General features: G+C 36.6%; 1 protein-coding gene across 6 annotated transcripts in view; it reads right to left on the minus strand.

Moving 5' to 3' along the window:
* The window catches only part of RAB28 (RAB28, member RAS oncogene family), a 102,805-nt gene that overhangs the window by 48,102 nt on the left and 37,678 nt on the right, over positions 1 to 17,025 (minus strand). Inside the window, exon 5 of one of the 6 annotated variants that reach the window (XM_080797797.1) lies at positions 6,819 to 7,067. The exons of the other annotated variants lie outside the window; for them this stretch is intronic. Coding sequence (XP_080653923.1) covers positions 6,910 to 7,067 — 158 coding nt within the window. The 3' untranslated portion in view covers positions 6,819 to 6,909. Of the gene's footprint in view, positions 1 to 6,818; positions 7,068 to 17,025 lie in introns of those variants that run through there. 6 annotated transcript variants of the gene reach the window in all.

Here is a 17,025-nt window from a genome sequence, read left to right on the forward strand (position 1 = left end):
ACTACTGAATCTAAGATTAAATGTAAAATGTAATCAATTTTTGTCAATTCTTATGTAAGTATAGAAGAGTGATCAGTAATTTAGAATGCTTAAAACAAGAGATCCTGAAGGAAGAAAGAAAGAGCTTAATTGCAAACCTAGAAAACATTCATCTCCACTGACAAAGAATCCAGTTCACAAGCTCAATGTATCAGAATATCAGGTTATAACTCTGTGGATGTAAGTAGCAATCGTGGGGAAAAAGGGAATAAAGAATGAAAATTATACAATCATGTTTGGTGATCAGTTTTAAACCAAAAAATACTTTTTACTGAAACTGAAATGGACAAATTCAGTTGATAAGTTTTAACAACAGTCACTTGTTTTTTTTTATTTTCAGATACCTGCCATTTTGGTTTTGGTTTTTTTGGTTAAGACTGAACTAACTGCTCTGTACTTTTTGACTAGTCACAAATTACAGAAAAATTCTGAAGTAGGATTTAATAATCACTCCTGAATATTTTTAAAACTCTACATTCAAGTATTCATTTTCAAAAGATTTACCATTTTTGTGTAGAATATCGCTGTCTCCTAATGAAAATGTAAACCCGAGGATATGCAGCAGCTGTTCCGCTATGAGTGGGGTAAAACCTTGACACCATGGAAACCACATAGACCTAGAGAAGAACCCTAACCAGGCCCTTTTGGATCTGCATGTGCTGGGTTCTCTGTGACTGCCTCAAGAGCCACTTCCTACTTGAGTAGGTGAAAGGTCACAAAGATGGCGACCACCTGACTAACCTCGGCAGGCTGCCCACCCCATGGCTGGATTGGCCAGTAGCTATTCCAAAAGCTCACACTCAGCAGCAACCAGGAGCTTCCAGAGCCCAGTTGCCTTTGAGGGGTCCCTCCGCATCTGCCTGGTGCCAGGGTTTCTGTCTGAGCTTCTTCCTGTGGCCACTGGGCAGCTTTTTAACCATATAGGAGCCTTCTCTCAAGCTGTGTATCAAATGGAAACAATAAAGTTTTTGCAGGAAAAAAAAAAGAAAAAGAAAAAGAAAAAATGTAAACCCATATTTGATAAGTAAGTGGCTTATGTTGGAAGACTGAGTAAAAATTTTCCAGCTTAGGAGGAAACAAATGCATAGTCAAAATATCAAATCTAAGAATACCTGACTCAAAACCAGCAGTCTTTCTTTTATTGGGATATGTTACTATATGATACATTCTAACTTCAAAATACTTCTTATTTAAAATTAAATCCCAGAGGGGCGTGGGGCTGGCTCAGTCCATAGAGCATGTGACCCTTGATCTCAGCATTGTAAATCTGAGCTTCACAATGGGTGTAGGGATTCTGTTTAAGTATTTACTTCTGCTGTAAAGTCCCCCTACATATCATAATGTAGGGTGTAGGATTACTTAAAAATTAAATTAAATTAAATTAATAAATAAATCTTTTAAAAAATTTAAACCTCAGAAATATATCTCATAGGTGCAATGTGTTCTATGAAGCTGAAACAATAAACACCAGTTTACACTCAAAAGAGGCAAAAGAAAGCTGACAGCCTTTATGAAATACAAATTAAAGAGACTACAGAACTATTAATACACTATATGTTTACTAAATTGAATTTAAATTTTAAAGAGAGAGAAAGACTACAGAAAATCCTTCTGAAAACTACTGTTCTCATGTTAATGAATTACCTGATTCTGAGACTGTTAAAACATAGATTTCTTTTATTGACTATTCCAAAAAGCTTTTTTTCTTAAGATTTTACTTATTTATTTGACATAGACAGCCGAAGAGAGAGACCACAAGCAGAGGGAGTGGCAGGCAGAGGAATAAATAGGAATAAATAAATAAGCAGGGAGCCCGTTGCAGGGCTCGATCCCAGGACCCTGGAATTATGACCTGAGCTGAAGGTAGACGCTTAACTGATTGAGCCACCCAGGTGCCCTAAGAAAAACTTTTAATAAGAAAAGCTGGCAGCATTCCTTACAATTCTATGTCAGTAATACAATCAGTATTTATGTATAAAATTCTGAGATTTCTTTATGAATATTGTAATCATGGGGGAGAAATGAATGGGGAAATACTGAACTCCGATTCCCATTTTTTTTAGAATACTAAACTCACTATTTGAAAAATAAATGAAGACTACACCACATGAGAATTTAAAATGAACAAGCATTATAGCTTTCAGGTGAAAACTTACAAGAATTTTTTTTTTAAGATTTTTTTATTTATTTGACAGACAAAGATCAAAAGTAGGCAGAGAGGCAGGTAGAGAGAGGAGGAAGCAGGCTCCCTGCGGAGCAGAGAGTTCGATGCGGGGCTCGATCCCAGGACCCTGGGATCATGACCTGAGCCGAAAGCAGAGGCTCTAACCCACTGAGCCACCCAGGCGCCCCACTAACAAGAATTTTTAATTTCTCCTTTTAGCAGCCCAAACTATAACTTTCACAGTTCACTAGGATCTATTGTTCATCTAAGTTTGACTTTCGGTTCACTGCCCCCTTATAACAGTCAACATTATAAAAGTCATGCTTCTTAGAAATAATCACAAAGAAATAATCATAAATGGAAAAATGAGTAAACTATGGGGTATCCAATCAGTAGAAATTTTAGGTAGCACTTCAAAATATAGCTTTAAAAAAAGTCTGCATACAAGAAAGATATATAGGCTTAAAACTTTAAGTGAAAAGAAAATATATACAGAAAGGGCTTAAAGGAATACATGCACATACTAACAACTGGTTGGTTCTATACGGTAGAATTAGTAGTGATTTTTTTTTATAGGTGTCTGCATTTTCCAATTTTTTAAATCAAATATGTAATGATTACTCTTTACTCTAAAGTCCTGCAAAGTATCTATTACAGAATAATTGTAGAATAACTTTAAAGTAACACTGTAAGAACATCTTAGAATACATTACAAAAGTGATATGTTTTAAATAATTCATTATGCTAAAACGTCAATATGAGACATAAATGTACAGTAAAGTGATTTTTTAAACAAGTATATCCAGGCACCTGGGTGGCTCAATCATTAAGCATCTGCCTTCAGCTCAGGTCATGATCCCAGGGTCCTGGGATGAAGCCCTGCATTGGGGTCCCTGCTCAGAAGGAGGCCTACTTCTTCCTCTTCCACTCCCCCTGCTTGTTTTCCCTCTTTTTCTGTCAAATAAATAAGTAAAATCTTTAAAAAAATAAAAATAAAAACAAAAAAAATAAACAAGTATATCAATGACATTTTTGGCATCAACAGCACCCTAAGAAGTTATGAAGTTAACTCCACTAATATTTAATAATATATTTTATTAAAATTTAATAATATTTTCAGATCTCCCCATTTGGTATTAATCCATTCAACAATTATTTATTATATTATCTTTTAAATATAAATGTCTCAGAAAAAAATAATGCACTATAATAAAATCTCATTTGGGGCAAAAAGTGGCATCAATTAAACTGAATGGATATAAACAATTCTATCAATTGCCAATAAAAAAGTCAACTTCAAAAATCAAAATATACACCTCTGATACTACTCAATCATGATGAAAACAAAAGACAGGCAAGCCAATTCCAATGAGGAACTACATGTCACTGAAACAAGCATTCAAACTTTAAAGTTTCCAAAAAGAAAAGTTTTAGACCTCTTTTAATTGATCACATCACATTACATTACCCTTCAATAGCATAATACAAAAAAAAAATGTCTGAATATTGGTTGCCTAACATCTCTCACTACATCTCTCTCATGGCGCTAATTTAAAATAACACTTTTATTTTACTCTAGGCCATTTTTTTAAAGATTTTATTTATTTATTTGACAGACAGAGATCACAAATAGGCAAAGAGGCAGGCAGAGAGAGAGAGGGGGAAGCAGGCTCCCTGCTGAGCAGAGATTACCGACGTGGGGCTCCATCCCAGGACCCTGAGATCACGACCTGAGCCGGAAGCAAAGGCTTAACCCACTGAGCCACCCAGGTGCCCCTACTCTAGGCCATTTAAATGTAAAAACTTCTTTGGGTTTTTCATACTCTCTCCAGCTCAGTGTTCTGTTAAATGAGTCTTTATGGTAAAAAGACTTCACCTGTCTTTATAAGACTGTTATCTCTGTTAGTCGTTTTTAAAATCAGTACTTAAGCACCATAAGGATTTATTATTTATTACTATTACTTAGGGTTCAAAGTACCACTGATATGCCAGATGAAATATTAAAAATGAGAGTACAAGCAGTATTTTAAAAAATGAAGGTGCAGGTAGAAGAGAGGAAAAAAAAATTCTGAAAGATAAAATGAGCTGGTAGAAATAACTCTCAATATATAATACAAAAGGTTTCTAGTATGAATCCCAGAAGAGTAAAGTGTATCAACTAGGGTTGTACCAAAGAAGCAGAACCAGTATGGGTGATAAAGAAGAATTTATTATAGGGGTTAGACCTTGTGTAACTGTGGAAGCTGTTGGAGCAGCAGGTGTAAGCTGTTGCCTCTGCATCTAATCTTGAGCCTGAAGTCACTACAGGTCGCCAAACCAGCAATCTGAAAGGGAACAGAATAAAAAGAGGAGCAAACAAACAAACAAACAAACAAAAAAAAAAAAAAAAGAGGAGCAAAGACAAATTGGAACCCACAAGGATAAGCTAGGATGGATAAAGACAACTGAAATCTACAAGAACTGGAACCTGCAAAGACAAAAGAAAGTGGCAATGACAAACTGGAACTCACATCTGTCTCTCATCAACTCCAACTTTGACGCCAAGGGTAAGCTATGGGAGAAGCCTACACCCTTCCCTAGAGGTCTGTACATGAAGGGCAAGTACTCAGAGATGCTGAAAAGGGAAATCTGACAGGAGCTGAAAGAACTGCTGATCCACATGCAATCCCACACCTACAAATGACCTAACAAATCAGTGACACTATAAGAGAGCTGACACCGTGCCTGGTACTCAGCACTGACCCTCAGAGAGACAAAAAGCATGCCTGCCACTTCCTGTGCAAAATGTCTCTTGTGGCCACTACTAACCAAAATCTGGGGGAACATTTTCAGGTTAGCCAAGTTGACCTAGTACAATGCCACCAGAGAGAGAAAACAGGTCAGTACCTCCACTGCAAACTATTAGAAAGGTATAAGGAGTGAAGAAGGACAACTGTACAGACTGGTACACTGGTGGTACATCAGTCTAGGAAAGTCCTTCTTAACTTCTACAATGGGCAGCAGACTCAGTTATCACCTGCCTATGTACCCATATTAGAAGCCCGACTTGTCCATATCCCACCAATACTCTACAGTCAGGGTGAAAAAAGACTGCAAGCCCTGAGGTCCATCCTCACATTCAAGGTAACAACTACTGAGAAAATCCAATATTGACTCTCGTTATAAATTTAAAAACCTAGATCAGCTACTAATACTATTCAATTCTATCTTCATATTTTAATAGGAATAAGCAAGTATCCACAGATTATAAGGAATCAATGTGAGGCCACAGAACTGTTGACTCTCAAGAAAACAGTCAATAAAGAAAATGAAGAACAATATAAAAGAAAGAAAGAAAGGAAGGAAGGAAGGAAAAGAAAAGCAAGCATCCTGTCTTCCTCATCTCCAGTCTCTTCCTGTTGGGCAGGAGGGGCTGCTGCTATTAATTCTTTCATTTCAGTATCATGGTAGAGACAATTGCTGCAGTGGGATATGGAGGGCAACGAGGAAGGCTGGGCTTACCTAGGATGGTAATATTCTGTATTTTATATGGATTTAGGTTATACAGGGGTGTAAACTGTCAAAATCAACAAATAGTACTCTTGAGATCTTTTCATTTCACTGTAAGTATCACCACCAAAAAAAAAAAAAAAGTTGAAGTCTAAGTAATGATATGCACAATGAAACGTTAAGTTGAAAAGCACCGACTGCAAGTTATTTTGAAATGCATGAAAAAGTACACGAACTGCTTGACTGATAAGAGGGATGGCTAGATGGGCAAATTTGTGATAAAGCAAACATAGCAAAATATCCATTGTAAACTCTAGATCAGGAGACAGCAAACCATAGAATGTGGACCACATCCGGTCTGCCACTTGTTTTTGTTATGGCCCAAGAGCTAATATTGGGTTTTACAATTCTTAAAGACTGAAAACAAATGAATAACCCATGACATGAATGTGAAATATGAAATACAAATTTCAGTGACAATAAAGTTTGGAATACAGCCACATTCATTCATTTATATACTTTTTATGGCTGGCTTCACACTACAGTGAAACAGGTAGGATAGTTGTTAACAGTTAGCTTATGATTTGCAAAGCCTAAAACATCTACTATCTAGATCTTTTCAAAAAATAAGTTTGCTGACTCCTGCTCTAGACAATGAGTATACAAGTGTTTACTGTAAAATTCTTTCAGCTTTTCTGTGTGCTTGAAAATATTTATAACAGAATGCTTAAAAAAAAAAATCAGTACCTTAACTGATTCTAGATTGGCTCACTGGGAGGTGAAGAGAGATTCTATCTGATTTAAGTACTGCAGTCAGCTTTTCTAAAACCTACCCAGAAAAAAATCATGTGCTTACAGTTGCAAACAGAGAGAAAACTATTACCAAGACTCTCATAAAGCTAAGAATCCTAAAGAGATGCTTCATCCACTAAAACTGGATAGAAACATTCTACCCAACAGCCAATGAAAGTGTCAAGGCAGTATAACATTGTATGAAATCACAGGTCAAAGAAAGAAAAGAGACATCCATAAGAAATCAAGACATCAAGCCTTCCTCCATTCCCACTCTCAGTTGAAGATTGGTAGTTTCCCAGGGCTACCATTAAGAAAGTATCACAAACTAGGTGGCTTAAAACAACAGAAATTTATTCTCTCACAACTCCAGAGGCTAGAGGTCAAAAATCAAAGTACTGGCAGGGCTGTGTTCCCTCTGAAGGCTATAGGGAAGAATTGTGCCTTGCCTCTTCCTGGCTTCTTGAGGTTTCCAGCAAACCTGGATATTCCTTGGCTTGTAGCTGTATCACCACAAACTCTGCCTCCATCTTCACATGGATTTCTTCCTTAATTGCCTGTGTTTCTGTCCAATTTTCTCTTCCTTAAAAGATATGTCATTGGATTTAAAGTTAACCCTACTCAAGTATGACTCTTCTTAACTTGATTATATCTGCAAAGACCCCACATTTATGGAAGGTCACACTTACAGGTACTAGAGGTCAGGATTTCAATGTATATTTTGGGGGAAAAACAATTTAACCCACAACAAAGACTATTCCTCCTATTTCACTGAGAAACTGGAAACAGTCAAGAGACTATTCACCACATGTGTCACCAAACCTATACATCAAATATGGTATAAGAGGTGGCCTAGGTGGCTCAGTTGGTTAAGTATCTGTCTCTTGATATCAGCTCAGGTCATGATCTCAGGGTCATGAGATCGAGCTCCACATCGGGCTCTGCAACTGGGCAAGAGGTTGCTTCAGATTCTCTCCCTCTCCCTTTGCCCCCACCCCCACTCACATTCATGCATGCACACTCTCTCTCTCCTCTCTCTTAAAAAAAAAAAAAGAAAGAAAGAAAGAGAAGAGAAAGAAAAAGAAAAAAGAAAACTCCTCATAAGAATAATCTATACTGGGGCACCTGGGTGGCTCAGTGGGTTAAAGCCTCTGCCTTCGGCTCGGGTCATGATCCCAGGGTCCTGGGATCGAGCCCCGAGTCGGGCTCTCTGCCCTGCAGAGAGCCTGCTTCCTTTCCTCTCTCTCTGTCTGCCTCTCTGCCTACTTGTGATCTCTGTCTGTCAAATAAATAAATAAAATCTTTAAAAAAAAAAAAAAGAATAATCTATACTTATTGATTCCAATTTGTCTTCTGTCCTCACCACTTCACCAAAATTGATCTTATAGATAAATAATGAATTGCTGCTAATTCTAATAGTCAGTTATTGATCTTCTTACTTACCTATCAGCAGCACTTGACATAGTTGATTCCTCCTTCCTTAGAATATCTTCTTCAACTAGCATCCAGAATATCATACTCAATACCAAAACTAGATAAGTAACATTTCTTTGAAATGTTTAAGAAGTACACTGAGATGTAGTAAGTACTTTAAAGCATTCTTTGAAATAACATTAATTAAGAACATCAGCAAGGTTGCAGGATGCAAGGTTAATATAAAAGGGTCAACTGCTTTTATATATTCCAATGATGAATAACTGAAATGTGAAATTAAAAACATAATACCATTGGGGCACCCAGGTGGTTCAGTCAATTAAGCTCGGCTCAGGTCATGATCTCAGGGTCCTCAGACCAAGCCCCAAGCTGGGCTCTCTGCTCAGCAAGGAGTCTGATTCTCCCACTCCCTCTGTCCCTCCCCTTGCTTGTTCTCTTTCTTTCTTTCTCTCTCTCTCTCTCCCAGCTAAATACATTTTTAAAATCTTTAAAAAAATTTTTTGAACCATAATACCATTTACATTAGTAATTACCCCCCTCAAATTAAGTCCTTAGTATAAATCTAATAAAATATGTGCAAGATCTATACCTTGTAGAGAAAATGTATATGTAGAGGAAAACTACAAAAGTTTCAGGAACAGGGGCACCTGGGTGGCTCAGTGAGTTAAGCCTCTGCCTTCGGCTCAGGTTATGATCCCAGGGTCCTGGGATTAAGCCCCGCATCAGGCTCTCTGCTCAGCGGGGAGCCTGTTTCCTCCTCTCTCTCTGCCTGTCTCGCTGCCTACTTGTGATCTCTGTCTGTCAAATAAATAAATAAAATCTTAAAAAAAAAAATCCCCCCCCCAACAGGATTAATAAAAAAAAAAGTCTCATGAACAAAACCAAATAAGAGCTAAATAAATTGAGAGATATCCCTTGTTTATGGACAGGAGGACTCAATATTGTAAAGACGCCAGTTCTATCCAACTTGATCTATAAATTCAATGCAATCCCATTCAAAATCCCAGAAAGTTATTTTGTGTATATTGACAAAACTGATTCTAAAGTTTATATAAAGAGGCAAAGGACCCAGAATAGCCAAAACAATAATGGAGAAGAGCAAAGTTAGAGGCTGACACTACTCAAATTCAAGACATTATAAAGCTCAAGGAATCAAGATACTCTGGTATGGCAAAAAAAAATAGAGGAAAAGATAAATGGAACAGGAGAGAAAGTCTAGAAATAGGCCCATATAAATATAGTCAACTGATCTTTAACAAAAAACAAAGATAGTACAATAGAGCAAAGACAGTCCTTTCAATAAATGGTGCTAGAACAACTGGATAGCCATATCCAAAAATAAATGGATCTAGATACAGACTTTACATCCTTTACAAAAATTAACTCAAAATAGATCACAGACCTAAATGTAAAGCACAAAACTATAAAACTCCTATTACATAACATAGGAGAAAACTTAGATGATCTTGGATATGGTGATACCTTTCCAGATACAACACCAAAGGCACAATCCATGAAAAAAAAAATGATGAGCTGTTTCTTCATTAAAATTAAAAACTTCTACTCTGGGAAACACAATGTCAAGAGAATGAGTAGTAAGTCCCACACTAGCAGAAAATACTTGCAAAAGATACATCTGATAAAGCAATGTTATCCAAAATTTCCAAAAAACTCTAAAAATTCAATAATAAGAAAACAAATTGAAAAATGGACGAAAGATCTTAACAGACACATCACCAAAGAAGATATACAGATGGGAAATGGCCTAAGAAAAGATGTTCCACATCATATATCAGTAGGAAAGCATATATTAAAACAATGACATAGCATTGTAACCTACTAGAATGGCCAAAATCCAGAACTGGATTTTGACAACACTAAATTCTAGCAAGGATGTGGAGCAAGAGGAGCTCTCAATCATTGCTCAATCACCGTTATTGAGAATGCAAAATAGAACAGCCCCTTTAGAAGTGAGTTTGACATTTTCTTACAAAACTAAAAATATGCTGGGGTGCCTGGGTGGATCAGTGGGTTAAAGCCTCTGCCTTCGGCTCAGGTCATGATCCCAGGGTCCTGGGATCGAGCCCCGCATCAGGCTCTCTGCTCAGCAGGGAGCCTGCTTCCTCCTCTGTCTCTGCCTGCCTCTCTGCCTACTTGTGATCTCTGTCAAATAAATAAATAAAATCTTAAAAAAAAAAAAACTAAAAATATGCTTACCATATGATCCAGCAATCATGTTCCTTGGTATTTACCTAAATGAGCTGAAAACACATGCCCATAAAAACAAAACAAAACAAAAAAACTGCATGCCAAAGCTTATAGCAGCTTCATTATAATTGCTAAAACTTAAAAACAACCAAAATGTCCTTCAGTAAATGAATGGAGTTAGACACTGCACCAAAAAGAAATGAATTATCAAGGCAAGAAAAGACATGGAGGAGAATTAATGCATATCACTAAGTTAAAGAAGCCAGTCTGAAAAGGCCACACACTATATAACTCAAACTACATGACATTTTTGAAAAGAAAAAACTATGGAGACAGTAAAAACATCAGTGGTTGCAAGGAGCTGGGTGGGGAAGGTAGGGGGGCTGGAGAAAAGGTGAAGCACAAAAGATTTTTAAGGCAGTAAAAATACTCTGTATAACACCACAATGATAGACAAATGCCACTACATATTTGTCCAAACCCAGAGAGTACATAATACCAAAAATGAAGCAGGGAACTATGGACTTTGAGTGATATATGGTATGTCAGTCTAGGTTTGTCAATTGTAACTCTGATGTGGTGTTAATAATGGGAGAAGCAGCGAGGTTTGGGGAAAGATGGTGGAGGAGTAGGGGACCCTATTTCAACTGGTCCCCTGAATTGAGCTGGATATCTACCAGACCGCTCTGAACAACCACAAAATCAGCCTGAGATGTAGGAAAAAATATCCAGCGGAAAAAAGACAGTCTCTTCAACAAATGATGCTGGGAAAAATTGGACAGCTCTATACAGAAGAATGAAACTCGACCACTCTCTTACACCATACACAAAGATAGACTCAAAGTGGATGAAAGACCTCAATGTGAGACAGGAATCCATCAAAATCCTAGAGGAGAACATAGGCAGTAACCTCTTCAACAACAGCCACAGGAGCTTCTTTCAAGACACATCTCCAAAGGCAAGGGAAACAAAAGCAAAAACGAACTTTTGGGATTTCATCAAGATAAAAAGCTTCTGCACAGCAAAGCAGTCAATACAACGAAGAGGTAACCCATGGAATGGGAGAAGATATTCACAAATGACACTACAGACAAAGGGCTGATATCCAAGATCTATAAAGAACTTCTCAAACTCAATACTCAAAAAACAAATAATCACATCAAAAAATGGGCAGAAGACATGAACAGACACTTCTCCAAAGAAGACATACAAATGGCTAACAGACACATGAAAAAATGTTCATCATCACTAGCCATCAGGGAATTTCAAATCAAAACCACATTGAGATACCACTTACACCAGTGAGAATGGCAAAAATTGACATGGCAAGAAACTACAATATGTTAGAGAGGCTGTGGAGAAAGGGGAACTCTCTTACACTGTTGGTGGGAATGCAAGTTGGTACAGCCACTTTGGAAAACAGTGTGGAGTTTCCTCAAAAAATTAAAAATAGAGCTATCCCATTACCTAGCAATTGCACTACTGGGTATTTACCCCAAAGATACAGATGTAGTGAAAAGAAGTTCATAGCAGTAATGTCTATAATAGACAAACTGTGGAAAGAACCAAGACGCCCTTCAACTAATGAATGGATAAAGATGTGGTCCATATATACAATGGAATACTCAGCCATCAGAATGGATAAATACCCAACTTTTGTATCAACATGGATGGGACTGGAGAAGATTATGCTAAGTGAAGTAAGTCAAGCAGAGAAAGCCAATCATACAGTTTCACTTATTTGTGGAACATAAGGAACAGCATGAAAGACATTAGGAGAAGGAAGGGAAAAATGAAGGGGGGAAAATCGGAGGGGGAGATGAACCATGAGAGACTATGGACTCCCGGAAACAAACTGAGGGTTTTGGGTTCGCGGGGGGGATGGGTTAGCCAGGTGATTGTTATTAAGAAGGGTACATACTGCATGGAGCACTGGGTGTTATATACAATGAATCAGGGAACACTACATCAAAAACTAATGATGGACTATATGGTAACTAATGTAACATAATAAAAAAAAAAACTGAAAGGCAAAAAATAAATAAATAAAAATAATGGGAGAAGCAACACCATGTGTGGGAGCAGGGGGTATATGGGAAATCTCTGTACCTTCCTTTCAATTTTGTTTTGTCCTTCCTTTCAATTTGTTGTGAACCTTAAACTGCTCTTAAAAAAAAAAAAGACTTTTTTAATGACTTTATTTTTTTTATTTGACAGAGAGAACACAAGCAGGGGAAGTGGCTGGCAGAGCGAGAGGGAGAAGCAGGCTCCCCACTGAGCAGGAAGCCTGACACAGAGCTCAATCCCAGGACCCTGAGATCAAGACCTGAGCCGAAGACACTTAACCAACTGAGCCATTCAGGTGCTCCAAAAAATCTGTCTTAATAGTACTATATTTTTTAAAAACAATAATATCAGCAAGCAGTCAAGTGATTCTGGAATTAAATAAACTTGCTTGGATATTATTAAAATTAAAGACTGAATCCCATGTAAAACTATGTCAACAAAGGATGTTTTCCTTAAATACTTCTTAGTAATGTAACACAGATCTTCCCATTTCAGAAGCAAACGTTAGTAAATTCAATCTCTAGCATCATGAAAAGCACTCAAGATCCAATACTAAAGCTGTTTGTGTGTATGTGTGTGTACACACATTCAGTTGAGCAAGAATTCTTAGAGAAAGCCAAATTTGGATCCACATACATCTTTTCAAGATCTCAATGAATCTGGCATTATAGGAGGATCAATAGAAGCTTCTAACCTCCAGCAAAGTTCTTGGCTTTAATAGATTCTAGCAGTTTTTTGGGTTTTGATTTTTTAATTTACCACATGTATACAGAATTCTGTGGCAAGAAAAATGTGATAGTAGGATACACTTTGAAGCTGAATCAATTCTAAACAATACATAAATGACTATCCTCATAAGATATCACTTTGAGGCACTATTTTCCCCTTCTGCTCCCACTTAACACCTACTTGTATTCTAGTAGTGAAATATAAAAGAAAAAGAAATTAAAGCTTAGGTTAAAAGTGAGATTTGATTTCAAATTTTACACTAATAACTTTAAGTTTAATGACTATCATATTAGTATCAATCTATTTTCTCCAGAGATTTAAACATGACATAATGTTCAAACTGAAGAGGACAAAAATTTGCCTGATTGCTGCTTCAACCTGGAGACCCTCTCTTTGACATCCCCATCTTTTGAAAAAATTCCTGTTGAGACTCCATAAAGATTTGGTGTAAAAACCTTTATACAGGAAGAGAGGGCAGAGCAGAATTCATCCTCTTCTTAGCCTCAGGTTATCATCTGGTCTCATCCAATCTGATAGAAATCCTGTATAATTCAGGAAGCAATCTTGGAGAAGAATGTCTGAGGAAAGGAACCTGGCATGAGATTTCAATAGAGGGCCATGAGGAAAAAAACTAAATGAACTCATAAAAGCCCAAACGATACTTCATCAGTATCTATTACTTTGTTATTCCACAGTCTTCACATGATTCTGATCCTTTACCTCAACCCCATTCAATATCCACCTTTCCCTGTCTGTCCATACATCCAACCTCATAAATCCAACCTTCCTCATAATTTTATGGCCAAATCTTGAAAACTATCAGATCTTTAAGGGTAGTTAAGGGAAGGGACCATTATCTTACTCTTCTTGTATTCCCAGTATTTGGTATGATTCTTAGGCAAACAGGTCCTTAACAAATGTTTGCTAAATAAAAGCATAATAACATATTGCACTGATGAGATGATACCCATGTTATTCAACAGTGTTGGTCAAAATATTTGGCTAACCTTTAAAATGGTTAATTATTAGTATTAGTTTTAGTAACCTTTACTCTCAGGATTATGAATAATGACAATATTTTGTTACCTATGGTAACAACATGTGCTTTAGAAGTTTGGATTTTCAAAGCCGCTTCCTTAAAAAAAAAAAAAATCAGTTTGTATGTTTTTTAAAGATTTTATTTATTTATTTATTTATTTGACAGACAGAGATCAAAAATAGGCAGAGAGGCAGGCAGAGAGAAAGGAGGAAGCAGGCTCCTTGCTGAGCAGAGAGCTCCACATGGGGCTCAATCCCAGGACCCTGAGATCATGACCTGAGCCGAAAGCAGAAGTTTTAACCCACTGAGCCACCCAGGCACCCCCCAGTTTGTATGTTTTTTAATCATCATTAATATTGTCCTTCTCCTTGCTTTCCATGAAATCCAGGTAAGCATGGTGTAAGAAAATGGCTCAGCCTCATGGTCCAAATGAATGGAATTCCCTATAGGTCTGATATTCTGAAATAAACTGATCTATTTTTGAGTTTCTCTAATTATTTCTAGTTTTGAAACTCTCTTCATAAAAACACCTAACACAAAACGTTGGTAAATATAATCAATGTTTTATCTGATTTGTTGAATTTGAAAACATAAAACATTTTGAAGATATAAAATATTAAAGACTAAAACCCTTCTTAAAGTACTTCCAGCTATGACAGAATAACTGGGACAAGATTTTCCTCCTGCCACAAATCACCAGAAAAATTGGATGAAATACATAAAGCAGACACTGAATATCAGGCTGGATGATCCTTGAGAGACAAGATACAAATAAGGTGAGCTTTACAGGCACTCTGACTTTCTACCTAGAAGTACTCTCTGGACAACACAAAGGGAATGAAGAACTAAAGGCAAGCAGCACTGGCTCAGTGACTAGGGAAAACTGAAAACACAATTCAAACAAGTAGAAGCACTTGAGACTCTGTGAAGCAGAGTACTGGAAAGGACAACTCTACAAAGAGAAAGAAAAAGGTCCAGAAATATTTATAAAAAGAGTCTTTTTGAGCCTATTCTGGAATACTAAACTACACATATACAAGGCAAGATTCCATGAGGCTGGGCAAAGAAGAACTACAAAAATTCCCAGAAAAATTCCTAGGAGATATTCAATTTCTAACCAACTACAGAGGAAGGAACTCATGAAATTACCAGGGCATTCAGTGGAGAACACAAAAGGCTAAACTCTTTTAGAATTAAAATTCTAAAAGAATTAAATTAAACTAGCCCTAAAGTATATGCATGCTAACAAAGCTCAAAGACTATCAAGCTACAAATAATTCAAGTGCCTACCAAAGTACAAAAGATAACAAAATATAGTAACAAAATACAGCACTCAAGAATGTCCAAAGTGCCCAGGGGCAGCTGGGTGGCTCAGTTAGTTAAATGTCTGCCTTCAGCTGGAGTCATGATCCTGGGTCCTAGGATCAGGCTCCATGTCAGGCTCCCTGCTCAAGGGAGAGTCTGCTTCTCCCTCTGCCTACCTCCCCTTCCTGCTCATGCTCCTGAGCTCTCTCTCAAATAAATAAAATCTTTAAAAAAAAAAAAAAAAAAAAGGTCCAAAGGCCAGTAAGAGAAATATTACATAAAGAAACAATAAAATCTGAGCAATGTCAGGGGAAAAAATAGAGAAACAGATCCAGAAAGAATAAAAATCATGGGTTAATTAACAAGCACTAAAGAAAAATTCACTAGAGTAGTTCAATAGCAGATTCAAGCAGGCAAAAAAATAACCAGTAAACTTGAAGATAGGCCAGTTGAAGATAGGCCAGGTCATAATCAAACTGAAATAGAGAAAAAAAATGATTGTCTCCATAGATACAGAAAAAGCATTTCACAAAATCTAACACTCTTCTATGATAACAACATGACAGGGATATCTGTTCTCATCATTTCTGTTCAATGGAAGTTCTAGCTAGGGCAATTAAGCAAGAAAATTAATTAAAAGGTATCCACATTGGAAAGAAAGAAGTAAGTTTATCTCTACTTAGAAATGACATGATTTTACATGTTGAAAATCTTAAAGAATCCACACACGTAAGACCATTAGAATGAATAAACTGGTTCAGCAAAGTTGTAGAATATAAGATCAACATTCAAAAATCATCTGCATTTCTATACACTAGCAATTAACAACCCAAAAATGAAAGAAGAAAACATTTCCATTTATAATAAGACAATAGCATTAAAAAGATTAAAATATTTAGGAATAAATTTAACAAAAGAAGTATATATTTTATTCTCTGAAAACTATAAAACATTGTTGAAAGAAATTAAAGAAAAACTAAATAAATGGGAAAACTTGCCATGCTCTTGGACTGGAAGACTTAACATGGTTCAAATGGCATTACTCCCCAAACTGATCTACAGATTCAATACAGTATATACCCAATTTCCATCTGACTCCTTTACAGCAAATGACAAGTAGATGCTAAAATTCATAGGGATAGGCAAGGAACTCAAAATAGTCCACTCCTGAAAAAGAAGAAAGCAGGAGGAATCACACTTCCTAATTTCATACTACAAAGCTATAGTATTAACTCAAGTGGTACTGGCATAAGGACAGATGTAAAGATCAGAAAAATACAAGCAAGAGTCCAGAAATAAACCCATCTATGGTCAATTGACTGTGACAAGCGTCAAGACTATTCAATGGGAAAAGAATATTTTCAACAAATTGTGCTGGGACATACACACATGCAAAAAAGATGAATCTGGATTCTTACATAATAGAGAAAACTTACTCAAAATGGGTTAAAGGCCTAAAGAGCTAAAACCATAAAACTCTTAAAATAAAATACAGGTATAAATATTCATGACCCTGGATAGAACAAGAGTTTCTTAGATATAACACCTAAAGTCTAAGCTACCAAAGAAAAAAACAGATAAAATAGATTTCAAAGTTTAAAAATTCTGTGTATCAAATGGCATTACCAAGAAGATGAAAAGGTAAAGTGCAGAATCAAAGAGTTACAAATCATATATCTGATAAGGGAATTATATACTATAAAGAACACTAACAACTCAACAATAAAAAGTCAGCCCAATTTAAAAAATGGGCAAATGA

Source organism: Martes martes, assembly GCF_963455335.1.
Source record: "Martes martes genome assembly, chromosome: 2".
Taxonomy (NCBI): Eukaryota; Metazoa; Chordata; class Mammalia; order Carnivora; family Mustelidae; genus Martes; species Martes martes.